Below are 15,059 nucleotides of genomic sequence, written 5' to 3'. Positions count from 1 at the left end.
GTTAATGCCTATTAGGGCTTGCGCCCCATGAGGCTGGGCCCCCCGGGCCCCCTTCGGGGCCCCACGGGGCTGCGCCCCTTGTGGCGCCCCCTTTTGAGCCCCATGGGGCTGCGCCCCATGAGGCTGGGCCCCCCGGGCCCCCTTCGGGGCCCCACGGGGCTGCGCCCCTTGTGGCGCCCCCTTTTGAGCCCCATGGGGCTGCGCCCCATGAGGCTGGGCCCCCCGCGCCCCCTTCGGGGCTTCACGGGGCTGCGCCCCTTGTGGCACCCCCTTTTGAGCCCCATGGGGCTGCGCCCCATGAGGCTAGGCCCCCCGGGCCCCCACGGGGCTGCGCCACAAGGGGCGTAGCCCCGTGGGGCCCCGAAGGGGGCCCGGGGGGCTCAGCCTCATGGGGCTCAAAAGGGGGCGCCACAAGGGGCGCAGCCCCGTGGGGGCCCGGGGGGCCTAGCCTCATGGGGCGCAGCCCCATGGGGCTCAAAAGGGGGTGCCACAAGGGGCGCAGCCCCGTGAAGCCCCGAAGGGGGCGCCACAAGGGGCGCAGCCCCGTGGGGCCCCGAAGGGGGCCCGGGGGGCCCAGCCTCATGGGGCGCAGCCCCATGGGGCTCAAAAGGGGGCGCCACAAGGGGCGCAGCCCCGTGGGGCCCCGAAGGGGGCCCGGGGGGCCCAGCCTCATGGGGCGCAGCCCCATGGGGCTCAAAAGGGGGCGCCACAAGGGGCGCAGCCCCGTGGGGCCCCGAAGGGGGCCCGGGGGGCCCAGCCTCATGGGGCGCAAGCCCTAATAGGCATTAACTAAGGGGGGCGAAGCCCTAGACGGCAATTAATCATGGGGGCGCGGAGGGGCGAAGCCCTAAAAGGCAACTGATCATGGGGGCGAAGCCTTAGACGGCATTTAATCATGGGGGCGCGGAGGGGCGAAGCCCTAAAAGGCATTAACTAAGGGGGGCGAAGCCCTAAACGGCAATTAATCTTGGGGGCGCGGGGGGCGAAGCCCTAAAAGGCAACTGATCATGGGGGCGAAGCCTTAGACGGCATTTAATCATGGGGGCGCGGAGGGGCGAAGCCCTAAAAGGCATTAACTAAGGGGGGCGAAGCCCTAAACGGCAATTAATCTTGGGGGCGCGGGGGGCGAAGCCCTAAAAGGCATTAACTAAGGGGGGCGAAGCCCTAGACGGCATTTAATCATGGGGGTGCGGAGGGGCGAAGCCCTAAAAGGCATTAACTAAGGGGGGCGAAGCCCGAAACGGCAATTAATCTTGGGGGCGCGGGGGGCGAAGCCCTGAAAGGCATTAACTAAGGGGGGCGAAGCCCTAGACGGCTTTGAATCATGGGGGCGCGGAGGGGCGAAGCCCTAAAAGGCAACTGATCATGGGGGCGAAGCCCTAAACGGCAATTGCTCATGGGGCGTGGAGGGGCGAAGCCCTAGAAGGCAAAGGCTCAGGGGGGTGCCGAGGGCGAAGCCCTAGAAGGCAAAAAAAAAATTTGATTTTTTTTTTGATTGTTTAAAAAAAATTTTTTGATTTTTTTTTTTGATTTTTTTTTTAATTTTTTTTAATTTTTTTTTTAATTTTTTTTTTTTTAATTTTTAAATTTTTTTTTTTTTTTTAATTAAATTAGCTTAGTCATGTTTAAGCGGTTTATATTATAAACACTGAGCGAAGCCGGGTAATACAGCTAGTTTTTTATATTAAAAAAAATATTGAAATATATTAAGTCTAGAAACCAGCGGCTGCGCCACCTGAGGTTGCGCCCCCTGCGCCCCCTTCGAGGCCCCAACCCCATACGGCTACGCGCCATGAGGCTACGCTCCCTGTGGGGGCACAACTTATTGAAAAAAATGATTTTGTGCTGAATTGTCGTTGTGCTGAATAGTTCATGCGCTGAATTGTTGTTACGCTGAGTTCTCTGCGCCGAAAAGTCGGCGCTAAGTTGGTTTGCGCTGAGATGTCGGTGCGCCTATCTACTTTCTTTAAAATAATAACACATACATATATAAAATAACACATTTCCTCCAATAAAATAAAAAAAATAGTATAGAATCGATATGCATATCTATTTATTATATAAATTATTTTTACACTCCTATATCTAACTGTACTTTAGTTTTATTTACATATACATTTTACATAAATACCCTAAATTAACTTAACACAGTACAAAGTAACTAAAGTAAAACAATGGATTGACCTATAAGTCGCATCCTAACCGTTCGATTTCCCGAATAAAATATAGCATGTCTGACTTTTCGAGACCTGAATTTTGGAATACTATTCTGAAAAAGTTTGGCAGCTCGTTTTGCGGTTGATACGTCACCATCATGGTACCCTCTTTCATCATTCGTTCTTTGATCTTGGGAGCCACCGCGTGCAACTTCTGGTTGTAGTCGGTGTGTTGTTTCTTGTTCCTCAAACTAGGCGGGATATACCAGAAGCAAACGTTCGTGCACTCGGGCTGATCGAGGACCATTTCGAAGCCTTCCCGATTTCTGATGTTCTCCGCAAAATATTCAGCGTTCTCGAATACCTTGTCGATGTGTTGCTCAAAACCGACCGTACCTTTCGCCTTCCACATGAACCAAAACTTCAATACGTCCACTCGTCTGCCGCACTGTATGTGCTTATCTCCGGTATCGTATTGGGTGTCGTAGAACTTGTCCTTTTGGAATAAGTAAGTAGCGTTGGCTGAGTGGACGTCTGAGAGTACACCCTGATGACGGACGAGAAGAGTGGAGCACTGCTGAGGAGCCGTAAGCAACTTGTGAGGGTTCCAAGTGACAGAGTCAGCTCTGAAATGATTAAAATGAACACTTTTAGATCAAAAAATGAATTGATGTAATCTAGCCGAATTTTTCGAAAGTTTTTTCATAATATTTTGTATGAGAACCCCTCGAGCTTGAGCTTTGACCTCTTCTGAACACCATTTGTCATCAAAAAGTAACTAAATCTGATGGTTCTGCAATGGAAGCTATGTATTTGCATAGCGGATAAACATTTTATTTTAATACTAGCTGAACCCGGCATGCGTTGCAATGCCACAATAACGCGTGCAATTCCCGTTCCCGAGCACATTCGAGTGCGAGGTAGGCGCGGCGCGATTATTGTCACACTCGCGGCGTGATGCGTTGAAGGCGGGAAGATAGCTTTACTTCCGCGTCAGTAAAATCGTTATTACGAATATTATTATTCAGAGGTTTTTCCCGTTTTTTTTCACATTAATCTTCACGGACATGCATACAACAAATCCTGAAAGTTGCATCGTAATCGGGTCCGTGGTTTAGGACCCTATTCGAGACACACACACAGACATTCATTTTTATATACATATACATATAGATATGTAGTCGATTGTTTAATTTCGAGAGTAGCTGCTTAACCCTTTGAATGCTTACGAACGCCGATCGGCGTTTTGCCAACAAGTCCATGAGCTTGAAATACGCCAAGAGACGTTGTTTTTTGAGCATGTACAAAATAAACAAGAATATTACTTGATACCTTTCCAGGTAGCATTGAAAAAAAAGTATTGAACATGGGTCGTGTAATCCGTGTCAATGTTTATAAAGACTGGTTTACATCGGAATTTCTAAATTTATAACCATAGCAGAATTTCTCGATGGAAATCCCTTAACTGCCGAGTATTTTAGATTGCGGCTTGGAATTTAGATTGTGAGCATTACATTTTAACAACAACGAAGAAGATGGAACTAGTTTTTTTTTTTTTTATTATTATTTTATATTGTTGCAATATATATTAGAGAGTTTAAACAAACCTTTACAAAATTCGAAATCCTCGGCACTTTCAAATGTCATGAACGAGAGAAAACCAACAAAAATAATTCCCATATTCGAATTCAGTGCGATCAGACTTAATAGATATTGATTAGTCTCCGCTCCAGTATTTTTTGTTGTTGCTCAATATTATAACTCTTGATTATACTGCAACGCCAGATTTGTAAACCATTATTTACAGTGCTATGATAAGTCCCATTGGAAGTATCTTTTGTATCTCTCGATTTTTATAATATTTGGTGCAATAGATTAGAGTGTTGAAGACTACGTTCCAAAGTTGTGACCTTGCTGAAAAATTACACAACCGCGAACGGACATGATCGGAATACTTACGTATTCATCAAATTGCAAATAGAACAATTTTGAATTGGTAAAGATGAAGCGGAAGCTCAGCAAATCCTTAATTAATGATTAAATAAAAAAAATAATATTGTTGTAATATGGAATCAAAGTAAATAAAAAAGATCGATAGTGACAATCCGTTTCCTTGATCTTCAGAAAAGAACGTGGTTCAAGTTATTCAAGTTCAACACACTCATTGTGTCAACCAATAGTTTTTTTTTTAATTTCATCATTCATATAAACAAGCTCAAGCCGAGTTTGCCTTGAAGTGAATGATCCAAATGAGGAATTAAATAATTGCTTTACGTGCCGGACATTACTGTTTAAAATCCACTTCCACTTTTTGTAATTGCTTGAGGTGGATTTTTTTTCATGGCATACCATATTCTCACAAATTAATCATAATAATAATAAGGCACCCACCAAACAAGTTATGCAAATATTTATAATACATACATATGTGAAATCCGCAAAGAATGTATGTACATATGTACATAAATGAAAAAAAAAACTATACAATAAATTCGCAAGTAGAACAAACTAAGTGCTTTTCAATTGTAGGGATGGGGTTGTAGACTGCGTGTTCGTACATATGTATATATTATATATGCGCCGCACACTTTCAAATAATACAAAAAAATGGATCTATAAACTGTACGTATAAAACTACCATAGATTAGTTATACAAAGTATCTAGTTCAATGTAATTGGAAAATAATAGTTTCATAAAACATCTAAATAAAGTGGTACCTACCTTTCAACTCCTGCGAGAAGCTTCTTGTATTTCTTCGAAATCATAGCTCCTCCACCCCAAGCTGCATCGACGTGCATCCACAGTTTGTACTTCTGGCATATGTCAGCTACTTCTGGTAGAGGATCGAAGGCTCCCAAGACGGTAGTTCCTGCCGTCGCTGAAACCATGAAAGGAGCAGCGCCTTCAGATAAAGCCCTCTTGACTTCACTTTCTAAATGAGCTGGATCCATCTTTCCCAAGGAATCAGTTTTGATCAAGTAAACATTGTCTGCTCCAATACCCATGAAGCATGCCATCTTCTTCACGGAGTAGTGAGCATCCTCAGAAGTGAACAAAACCAAACGAGCTGAAGCGTTAACACCCTTGCTCTGAAAATTTAAGCAACCACGTTGAAACATAATTAGGAAGTATAGGATAAAAGCATAAGAAATAGGATTTACTACCTTAGTTTCTGGATTAAAGGCGTAACGAGCGCAACTTATGGCGTATCCATTAGCCATAGATCCACCTGGGCAGAATATTCCATCTCCACATCCTCCAGGAAAGCCGACTATCGTCCTCATCTCTTTCAATACAGCCTCTTCCATCAACACGAAAACTGGTGCTACTTCATAAGTGTAAACGCTAGGATTCAAAGCATCTCCGAGCCATTGACCTACTAAAGCGTAAGGATCTACGGCTGAGAACAACTGGTTGACGAAATAGGGATGTCCAGTTTTGACGGAATATTTTATCACATCTTCTAATCTTTTCAGAAGTTTTTCTTGACTTTCCGGAGAAGCGCTCGGTTCCAATTGCAGAATCCTTTTCAATTCTTCGGGGTCCCTCCATTCTGTCACGCGATTCGACCTGCTGGTGCTCTGGAATACAGCTTGGTTTATCAAGATATCAGCAGCTTCCCTTATAAAATCTTCGTGGCGAGTTTTGTGGGGTAAACTTGCGAACCACGCTGGTGGAGTGGTCTTTTCCACACTTCCGTTTATGGCTGGCGGCTTAGTCCAGGACTCGTCCTCTGACGAAGTCGCACCACAGTATCCATTATCTAAGATTGTCTCCTTTGGAGCCGATTGTGTTTCCAAATAGTCTGGCGCGTTGGCTGGCATCTTTGCCGGAAAATGGAAACAAACGTTGCCTAAAACGGAAGTGAAGTGCAGTTCTGTGCACCAGCACTGGTCTCAGCAGACTGTGTGGCCACGTCCAACCTTCGAGCTACTTAAATACCCAACGATGGAAACAGTAAAGTCGTATTCAAAGGCTGTGTCAGCTTCCTTACCACAACGGCAAAAGGTCGAAGGAAAATCGAAATCTCCAACTGGGGATCCCCACTCTTTTTCGTAACAAGGAAAATTCATTACTTATAATATTTTATTACTTATTTTAAATGACGAAATTTTTACAATTAAAAGAAATTCACCAAAATCATAAAATTTTCCCCGAACAGAATAATACGTTAGCTTTAAACCAGCTCTGTTTAACCCCTGGCTTGTATCTTTAGTAATATTAAAATATTTTTTTTAAAGAAAAGAAATAAAATCCAACGATATTTTCAAGAACATATTGGCAAATGAGTAATATTTAAAGGAGTTACATACTTATATGTATGTATAGTAAAGCTTCAGTGCAGCATCAAGTGTTGTGCCCGATGAAATATCATCGCATGGGTTATGGCATATTAAGCTATTAATTAAAAAAAATTAAAAGAAATGTGTGGATCCTGTGTTCGACCCGTATGCGATCGTATTTTCTTTAAATACCTTTTAAATATATTTAATTTAATATTTATATTTAATTGTTTAATATGAAAAATAAGGTAAAAACTACTTACCTACTTACATATAAACAATACATATATAACACCAATAGAAATATTAATTAATTAAACAAATTTTCAATAAATGCTCAGAGACTTATTTTCCTAGAGGAAACATTGGTAGCAAACAGTATATATGGAAGTTTTTTGTTGATCTGTTATTATGTTTTGTTGATCTTGGTATGTCCGATTAATTAATTTACATATTTTTATTGTTATTTATTTATAAGAGTTTCTTTTTAAAAAAAGCTTCATAGATATCCAAGTTGTATTTTTTTTGATACAAAAAAATAACATCTCAAATTTACATACATATGTATGTATGTATATACGTACATAGCTACATTTTCACTTGGGCCTTTTTTACAGCTACTGTTATAAATTTTCATACATACATACATAGAAGAAAAATTCAATTCCATTCCATTAGAAAAAAATCCTTAATGGCGATGATTTTTTATGTAAAATTCTTTCCAAAAATTTTCTCACGTCAAAAACTTAGATATAAACATATTTTTTATGAATATTATGATAATTGGGAAAAACTAAGCTCAAACTCAAACTTCAACTGATAAGAACAGACATGTAAATATGTAAATTTGTGAAATTATAGAATCAAACTGTATTCCAATATAGGAGAAAAGAAAATTACGCTTACGATAGAAAAAACTTCGGCAAATAATTAATTCAAAACATTATCGCAAAAGTCAGCTTTTATATTTAAATTTTATTTATATAAACCGGTAAAATACTGCTGATTAATGATATTGAAAATTCATAACTGAGCACGCTTAACAAATTAAAACTTACCAGAATTTCCTCCCGAAATACCTTTCATGCGCAATCATCGATGATCTCACATTGCAAGATCATATTTGGACAAGAGATTCAAGCAAGTTTTATTTTGTTTCATCCACATACAAGAACCCACCCTAAACCAATGTTTCTTAAACTAATATCTGCGACGTAATTGTTGAGATCCGCTGAAACACTGTACATAATTTTTATCGTATTGAATTTAATATAAAAATCTACTACAAAAATCATTTTCCTTGTTTTGTTTCTAGGAACGGGGAAAATGATAATCACATTTCTTGTATTTTTCAACGCTAAAATCATTCCATAGGTACATATATGCCAATTTTCAAGTAACAGTTGGCATTACTTGCTTTTTCTGGTTATAATTTCTTATCTACTAGTATATCTTATATAATAATTGTCTAATGCGTGCGTGCGTGCGTGTGTACGGAGTACTCGCTGTTAACACCATGCCCCGTCTCTCTTTATCCCCTTGGAATCGTATATCGTGGAAAGAGACGCGGCATGTCACTTCGTTCACATGATCGGCCGATAAAACAATATATTTTTTCAAAACAATGAATTAAATTTTAAATTATTAATTCCGTTGATCCGAATTGCGATATTTTACCGAGTACACAATTATGTGCACTCGTGTATTATATATGTAATATACATATAATAGTGTATTATATGTATGTACTATACGATATAAATTAACTATGCAAACATATATTTCGCGCTGACCTTGGAATCTTGCCGGATAGAATCGTTCAGCAGCATAATCGATATCGGAAATAAGTAGTTTGGGAAAAAATTAAATACATACGTACAAACAACTATTATAAAACCAATTTTGTAATTTTTGGAAATAAAAAATAAACACGCGGTCATCGAAATACTCAAGGAGCGAATTGTAATTTTTTTACTAATAATCCTTTCGCCAATATTGTACATTCATATTATCATTTATAATGAAAATTTAGCCATTCGCGAATACGAAAATACGTTAAAAACATTCAAGAGCAACACAAAACTTAACTAACGCCATTAATAGACCGTGTCGAACGGCTTCAGGGTTATATTTTAAACCGATCGTTTATCTACTTCTTTAATCGGTGAATGTCCTCCTAAATAAAACAAACATCGCTACCTATTAACAATACTATATATTTTCGCAAACGATTCACGTTTGCTTTCAAATGTGCAGAATTATGTACTACATATTTGGATGAGCATCACCAAACATTCAGTACTCTTCAGAAGGCCACTGAAAGCATTTAAGATGTATCCGTCTGAAAACAATTCACTAAATGCAATAAAACGCGATGATTGCGAAACACCAGCCGCTTATTTAATGATGAATAAATACAAGTATAAATAAACGAACAGATAATAAGTTGGTATCTCTGTCTTTCAAACGGGAATGAGAATGATACATTAAATTAGTGAGGTTCTTTTGTTTATTAATTAAATTTTTTTATTAATTTTTCTTTGGTCATAAAATCGGGCATGCCCTTAAATAAATCTGTCGAGGACGCGCAGCGATTGAGTCACTTTTTGCGATTATTATATTCGCTTTTTTGTTGCCTTGACTTGAATTGTAATATAATTTTAATTTTCCGTAACCAGTTTTATCTAGACATCTGCACAAACGCTCACTTTCAATTTTACTAAAATTCGATCTCACATTACGGTACCCGTTATTCATCAATAATATTTGTAAAAAAAACGAGCCTATTCCAATGAAAAAAGTCAACATAAAAAGAATTTGCATTGTTTCGTCGACCCTGACGCGAATTGCGAATTTTCAAATAAGTACGTTGAACTCATCGAAGCAAGGAGAACGACCTTTTCGCCACCCCTGGTTAACAAAGCAAACAAATCAATATTCTTCTCTTGTAATTTATGTTCATTTCCAACCGGAAACGTCTAAAACGAAAAGTCGCCGCATTATAGATTGCTAATTTAGACATCACCTTCATATTTATCACTTAAATTTAGAAGACCCCGTCTAAAGGTCTGTTCATACCTATCCAGCACGACCCGTATCCTGCAGGTGTCATGCAAGTACGGACAGTATTATTTAGTACATTCTACATATATGGACGCGCATGAATGCGTAAATGCGCATGCGCGAATGGAGTATGAATACGTCCATATAATGTACCAAAGAATACTATCCGTACTTGCAGGACACCTGCAGGATACGGGTCGTGCTGGATAGGTATGAACAGACCTTAATAAGTAAAAATAACAAAGTATAAATCTTTTTTTTATTATTATTAATCATATATTAAAATACATAGCATTATAAAAATTGTATACAATATTAATAATATGTGACCATATTGACATTTTCAACATTTCACCAAACAGCCTATCCACTTTTTTAGTGCTTTTATTTAAAAAAAAAAAACCTTTTTACTATACATTTTTTTATTGATTTTATTTTTATTTGCATTTTTAGTATATAAATATACATATACAGACCACAGTGTCATATTCGGTCAACCTATGAAAACACTGCAGTATGTTTATTAAATTAAATACAATATGTAAAGTAAATACATCAAAATTTATCAAGAATTAAAACCTTATAATGAGTATTTATTTGCATTCTTAAATAGTGCACATCGAAATAGTAAACGCGATTTTTTTTATTGATTAGTCAAATTTGATGCTGTGTTCAGTATATAAAAAAATATAAAGGTATTTTGAACTTAAATGAAGATCGCATTATATTCGAGTGTGCAAATTATAGCCAACACGCAGACAAGAAAAAAAAACAAAACCAATTTTATAATAAGCAAATAAAACAAACATTTAAACAAACCATGTATAATTAAATGCTCTAATTAAATTCAACCATAACGTGGTATATAAAATTTACAAATGTAACTAGTCTCTGGAAGAACATACATACATATAATTTATTATTTGTATTAAAGAAACAAATTAGACCATTAATATTTCAGCGATTTAAAATCTTGAACGTATGTATATAAAATATTGTTCGATGATATTTTACGAAAATTACAATTTGAGCAAATTGAAATTCCCAATATAAAACTAATACGACGTTCACCAATGAAAAATTTCCAGCTCTCTTAAAATATGTAATATTAAATTTTGACTATATTAAAATTTAATATCAAAAATAATTGGTATAGATATATGTATAACAATTTCTATTTATAAGCGACTAATAATGCATTTATTGCAACGTTTCATAAAACTATTTATCATATACATTATATAGGTACATATACATACATACAGATCAATTTAAAAAAAAATACAATAAACAAAATCAAATTTGTAAACAATGAAAATAAACATTGTGATCATAAAAGTGGCCCAAATCGCATATTTGAAAATTTCTCATATTGAAATATTATAGATAACTTCTAAATCATTTGAGCTGATGTTTCTTAATTGAAGCATCGGCAAGAGCAATGATGTAAGGGCAAAAAAAAAATCAAAATCGCGTTATCTATGGATTAATATTCTTTGTAATAAAAAAAAAACAATTGGCACTTGCAGAATTGCTCTAGTCGATATTTCGACTATTTCAGATTTGTGATTGAGATCACTTTCAAAATCACAGTCACAGATACATTAGAACCTCGATTATCCGGACTAATTGGAGATGAAGGTAGTCCGGGGGTTATGAAACATCCGGGTAAACGAAAAAATCACAATTGACATGTAAACATATATAATAACGTGAAGATCAATATTAAATTTTTCTTCAATTATAGATTTTTGCTTAATGTTAGCCGTTCTTTTTGAAGTTGCCAAATCGCAAATACTTTTCATACAACAATGGACCAGATATTGGCTGTCCAGCGATCGTCTTGAATGAATCACGTAAAAATACATTCTTCGACTTCATTTCCTGATTTTAACATAACCTTCGCTCTGAGCTTCCATCTTCTGACATTAAAGAATCAGTAAACTTCATAATTTTTTCACTTTTAGAGATCGTTGACTTTCCAATACCAAATATATATGACAAAAAACGTCATATGACACCGCTTTTTAAAGCATTGATCATATCTAATTTTTCATATAATGATAATACAACACGTTTTATCTTTGTTTTCTTTTCCATATGGTAATATTAAAAATAAATATTTAAATCGCGATTAAATTTTCAAGAAACAAACGTCCTTTGGGTATTGAATTTTAAAGACAACTGACTCATTTCTCTGTCTTATTTTAGAAATTTTATGTTATGCATTTCAAAGCAGCAAAATCGTAAAAGTTGTGTTTGTTTTCAACCGTTTGCCCGCGGCCGTCTTCTATGGAAGCTTTGGGCAACAAGTCTGTAGCGCGGCTGTCTTCCATAGAATTTCTGAACTTTGCACGGGATTTTGAGCCTTATATGCGCCTATTTCAACTGTTTTAAGGTTCAAAATTGGTTGAATATATTACCGAGTTGAATGCCATCTATTCAATTTGCTTAAAATGAATATATACCAGTCAAAAATTAGTTTTTTGTGGAACCATACTGAAACCTTGTTTATGTGACGTCACGTCTTCATACAATTATGAAGAATGATTATTTGACAATTAATCCAAAACTACGAGATATATTATGTACTTTATTGTTTAAAATAATACTTTGTGTTAATTAACATATCTGGTTACTTGAGTAAATATTAAAATCTGTATTTAAAGTCGAAAACTCGATTGCCAAATTCGCGAATAGGTGCCGCGTACAGGGCTTGTTCGCTATATTTATTGCCGCAGGCAAAGGGTTAACAATCCGGATAATCGAGGTTCTACTGTATACATAATAATGTGTTCCAATTACGGCACTGAACAGCCATAATTTAAGTACCAATATATATATGGAACTCTATTCTTCAATATAACAAACTTAGAACCTATTATAAAAACCAAACATTGACAGCCATTTTCCATTAAATCACCGAGCGTGCGATTTTAATCCTCGTATCCTACAATTTACACTCGATATATATAATATATGTATATACGTATATATGAGTACTACTGCGAAAATTTGTGACATTACCGTTTACAAATTATGTACTACGTATCATGTTTCATTTGGCAGAGCACACAGTAAAAATTACAGAATTATTTTAATACAAAATATAATGTATGTACATCGGACTGTTTCAACAGTGAGATAAGTGAAATCATTCCGACGGGTACACGGGTAAATATTTATAAATCAATATCGATTAGCCGAAGTAAGCTCCGCAGTTGGAGCAACGCCTGTTTTTCATGGCCAGACAGCATAGTATGCCGATGGGGAAACACGCAATGGCACACAGAATCCCAAGGCACGTGAAGTCGTCTTCGAGCATGCCGATGCGGCAGGCTGGACAAGCGCCGACGGCCATGATAGGTGGAGTTATTACTATGTTGGTGGTCGTAGTCGGCTGAGTAGCTCCGTACGACGGCATGAATCCAACCGGAGCGACATTCTGGTACGGCTGATATCCAGGAGGTGGAGCATTGTATGGCGGGGGAGCATTCGGATACGGCTGATGATGATGCACACCTACAATTGTACCAAACTACTATAAACTCGGTTAAAATAAAACACATTCAATACTGAAATCTGAGAATAGTGATTGGATAGTATCAGTATATTTCATTTCATTGAAGCCACTATTCAGATGCATATATAAAGGTGATTGGATAAATGCACTCAAGAGAGCTGCACTCTTAACCGTTTGCCCGCGGCCGTCTTCTATGGAAGCTTTGCGCGACAAGTCTGTAGCGCGGCTGTCTTCCATAGAATTTCTGAACTTTGCACGGAATTTTGAGCCTTATATGCGCCTATTTCAATTGTTTTAAGGTTCAAAATTGGTTGAATATATTACTGAGAGTTGAATGCCATCTATTCAATTTGCTTAAAATTCATATATACCAGTCAAAATTAGTTTTTTATTGAACCATACTGAAACCTCGTTTATGTGACGTCACGTCTGTTGAAAAATGGCGACGATACGTCTCAATTGTATGAAGAATGATTATTTGACAATTAAGCCAAAACTACGAGATATATCATGTATTTTTGTGATACCCATTTTTTTGTTGAACTCTAATGAGTAAGTTCTTCTTGAGCGACTTTGAAAATCTTTCAGTGCATTCTTCCGGGATGTAAACCAGGTTCAAATTTGTAATATGAGATATCATAGCTTCAAACAATGCATAACTTTCAATCTTCCGAAAATTTAAAAGCAAACTATTTATGTTAACCCTTTGAATGCTGACCAATGCTGATCGGCGTTTTGTCAACAAGTCCATGGGCCTGAAAAACCCCGGTAGGCGTTGTATTCGGAGCATGTACAAAGTGAACAAGAATACTACCCACTAAGCCTTTCCAGGTAGCATTGATAAAAAATGCATTAACCATAGGTCGTGTAATCCGTGTTAAGATTGGTTTACGCCGAAATTTCTGAGTTTATAACCATAGCAGAATTTCCCTATGAAAATCCCTAACTGCCGAGTATTTTAGATTGTGGCTTGGCATTTAGATTGTGAGCATTACATTTTAACAACAATGAAGAAGATGGAACTAGTTTTGGAAAAATACATTAATTAATAGACTTCTTTGGTAATTTTATATTGTTGCAAGATATATTAGAGAGTCTACACACAACTTTACAAAACTCGAAATCTTCGGCGGCAGTTATATAGGGTTTGTTTGGATTAGCTATAATTTTTATACCCGCTTTCTATTGGATTTCAAAATAGTTCTAGCGTGGCGGGCTTTCAACAGAAAATACGTCAGCACTCAAAGGGTTAAGACAGACTGTGATTTTTTTGGGTTGCATATAAGGTTCATAAGAAAAATTAATCAGCGTGAAGCATTTTTATAAGATTCATTCAGAAATTTCATATTCGTTTTGAATCTTTCGATGACAAAAATAACTAAAGAAAATGTTAGAAAATATTAATAATCATTGTCAACAGAATAAATCTACTATCAAAAAATGTCTACAATATGTGTGTTGATATTAAAATTTCAAATATAAATATATTGCCAGGATAAAAAAAAGACAACTTTTACTATAGTTGGTATTATTTTTTTAAAGTATTAATCAAATCAACCAATCAGCGATCGTCTCATCGAACGACCAATCAAATAAGAGCACGAGACCTGTCAAATGACTTGTATCATATTCTGCGAATTCCAGGCAAACTTTTGCTCAAAGAACACACGCAATCAAAGACGGAAGTGTTTGTAGATTGTAATTGAGAATTGGAAGATTGCGTTTATCTCGCCGATGACGGACAATAGCAGTGAGTCAGGTCGACGAACGCTATACAATATGTACATAGAAAATAAACGTACGCAATACGCGCCATGGCGGAGTGGGAGTGGGAGTTGGGCTTGGGGTGAAGGGTAGAAGGGTAGAAGGGTAGATTGAAAACCTGGGAAGTTGGCGGCCGGCGTGTACGGGGGTGGATTGTCTCCGGCTCTTTCGGCGTCCTTCTCCATCGGGAACCGGCTGATGGAATCTCGCTCCCGTCACAACGTCACACTGACAGCAATAGTGACCCTACATGTGATTGTTGCATTCTC

At 37.6% G+C, this 15,059-nt stretch overlaps 2 protein-coding genes across 3 annotated transcripts; both read right to left on the bottom strand.

The window, feature by feature from the left end:
* Positions 1-2,033: 2,033 nt before the first annotated feature.
* b (glutamate decarboxylase-like protein black) lies at positions 2,034-6,202 on the bottom strand. The gene is made up of 3 exons (XM_077440912.1): positions 5,322-6,202; positions 4,879-5,246; positions 2,034-2,782 (listed from the first exon to the last, which is right to left on the bottom strand). The coding sequence occupies exons 1-3, from the start codon at positions 5,979-5,981 to the stop codon at positions 2,185-2,187; spliced, it is 1,626 nt and encodes a 541-aa protein (XP_077297038.1). The 5' UTR covers positions 5,982-6,202; the 3' UTR covers positions 2,034-2,184.
* Positions 6,203-9,773: 3,571 nt separating this feature from the next.
* On the bottom strand, positions 9,774-15,059 carry LOC143918678 (uncharacterized). 2 transcript variants are annotated; one of them, XR_013261148.1, is made up of 3 exons: positions 14,909-15,044; positions 12,382-13,025; positions 9,947-11,114 (listed from the first exon to the last, which is right to left on the bottom strand). XR_013261148.1 is itself a non-coding variant. In XM_077440648.1 (2 exons), exons 1-2 carry the CDS (start codon positions 14,973-14,975, stop codon positions 12,703-12,705), a joined length of 390 nt encoding a protein of 129 aa, XP_077296774.1. In that variant the 5' UTR covers positions 14,976-15,059; the 3' UTR covers positions 9,774-12,702. The 2 variants fall into 2 exon arrangements, 1 of the variants encoding a protein (XP_077296774.1); XM_077440648.1 differs by having other exon boundaries at positions 9,774-13,025; positions 14,909-15,059.

The sequence above is a fragment of the Arctopsyche grandis genome, chromosome 11 (genome assembly GCF_051622035.1).
Source record: "Arctopsyche grandis isolate Sample6627 chromosome 11, ASM5162203v2, whole genome shotgun sequence".
Taxonomy (NCBI): domain Eukaryota; kingdom Metazoa; phylum Arthropoda; class Insecta; order Trichoptera; family Hydropsychidae; genus Arctopsyche; species Arctopsyche grandis.
This window is presented reverse-complemented; position numbering and strand designations above follow the sequence as displayed.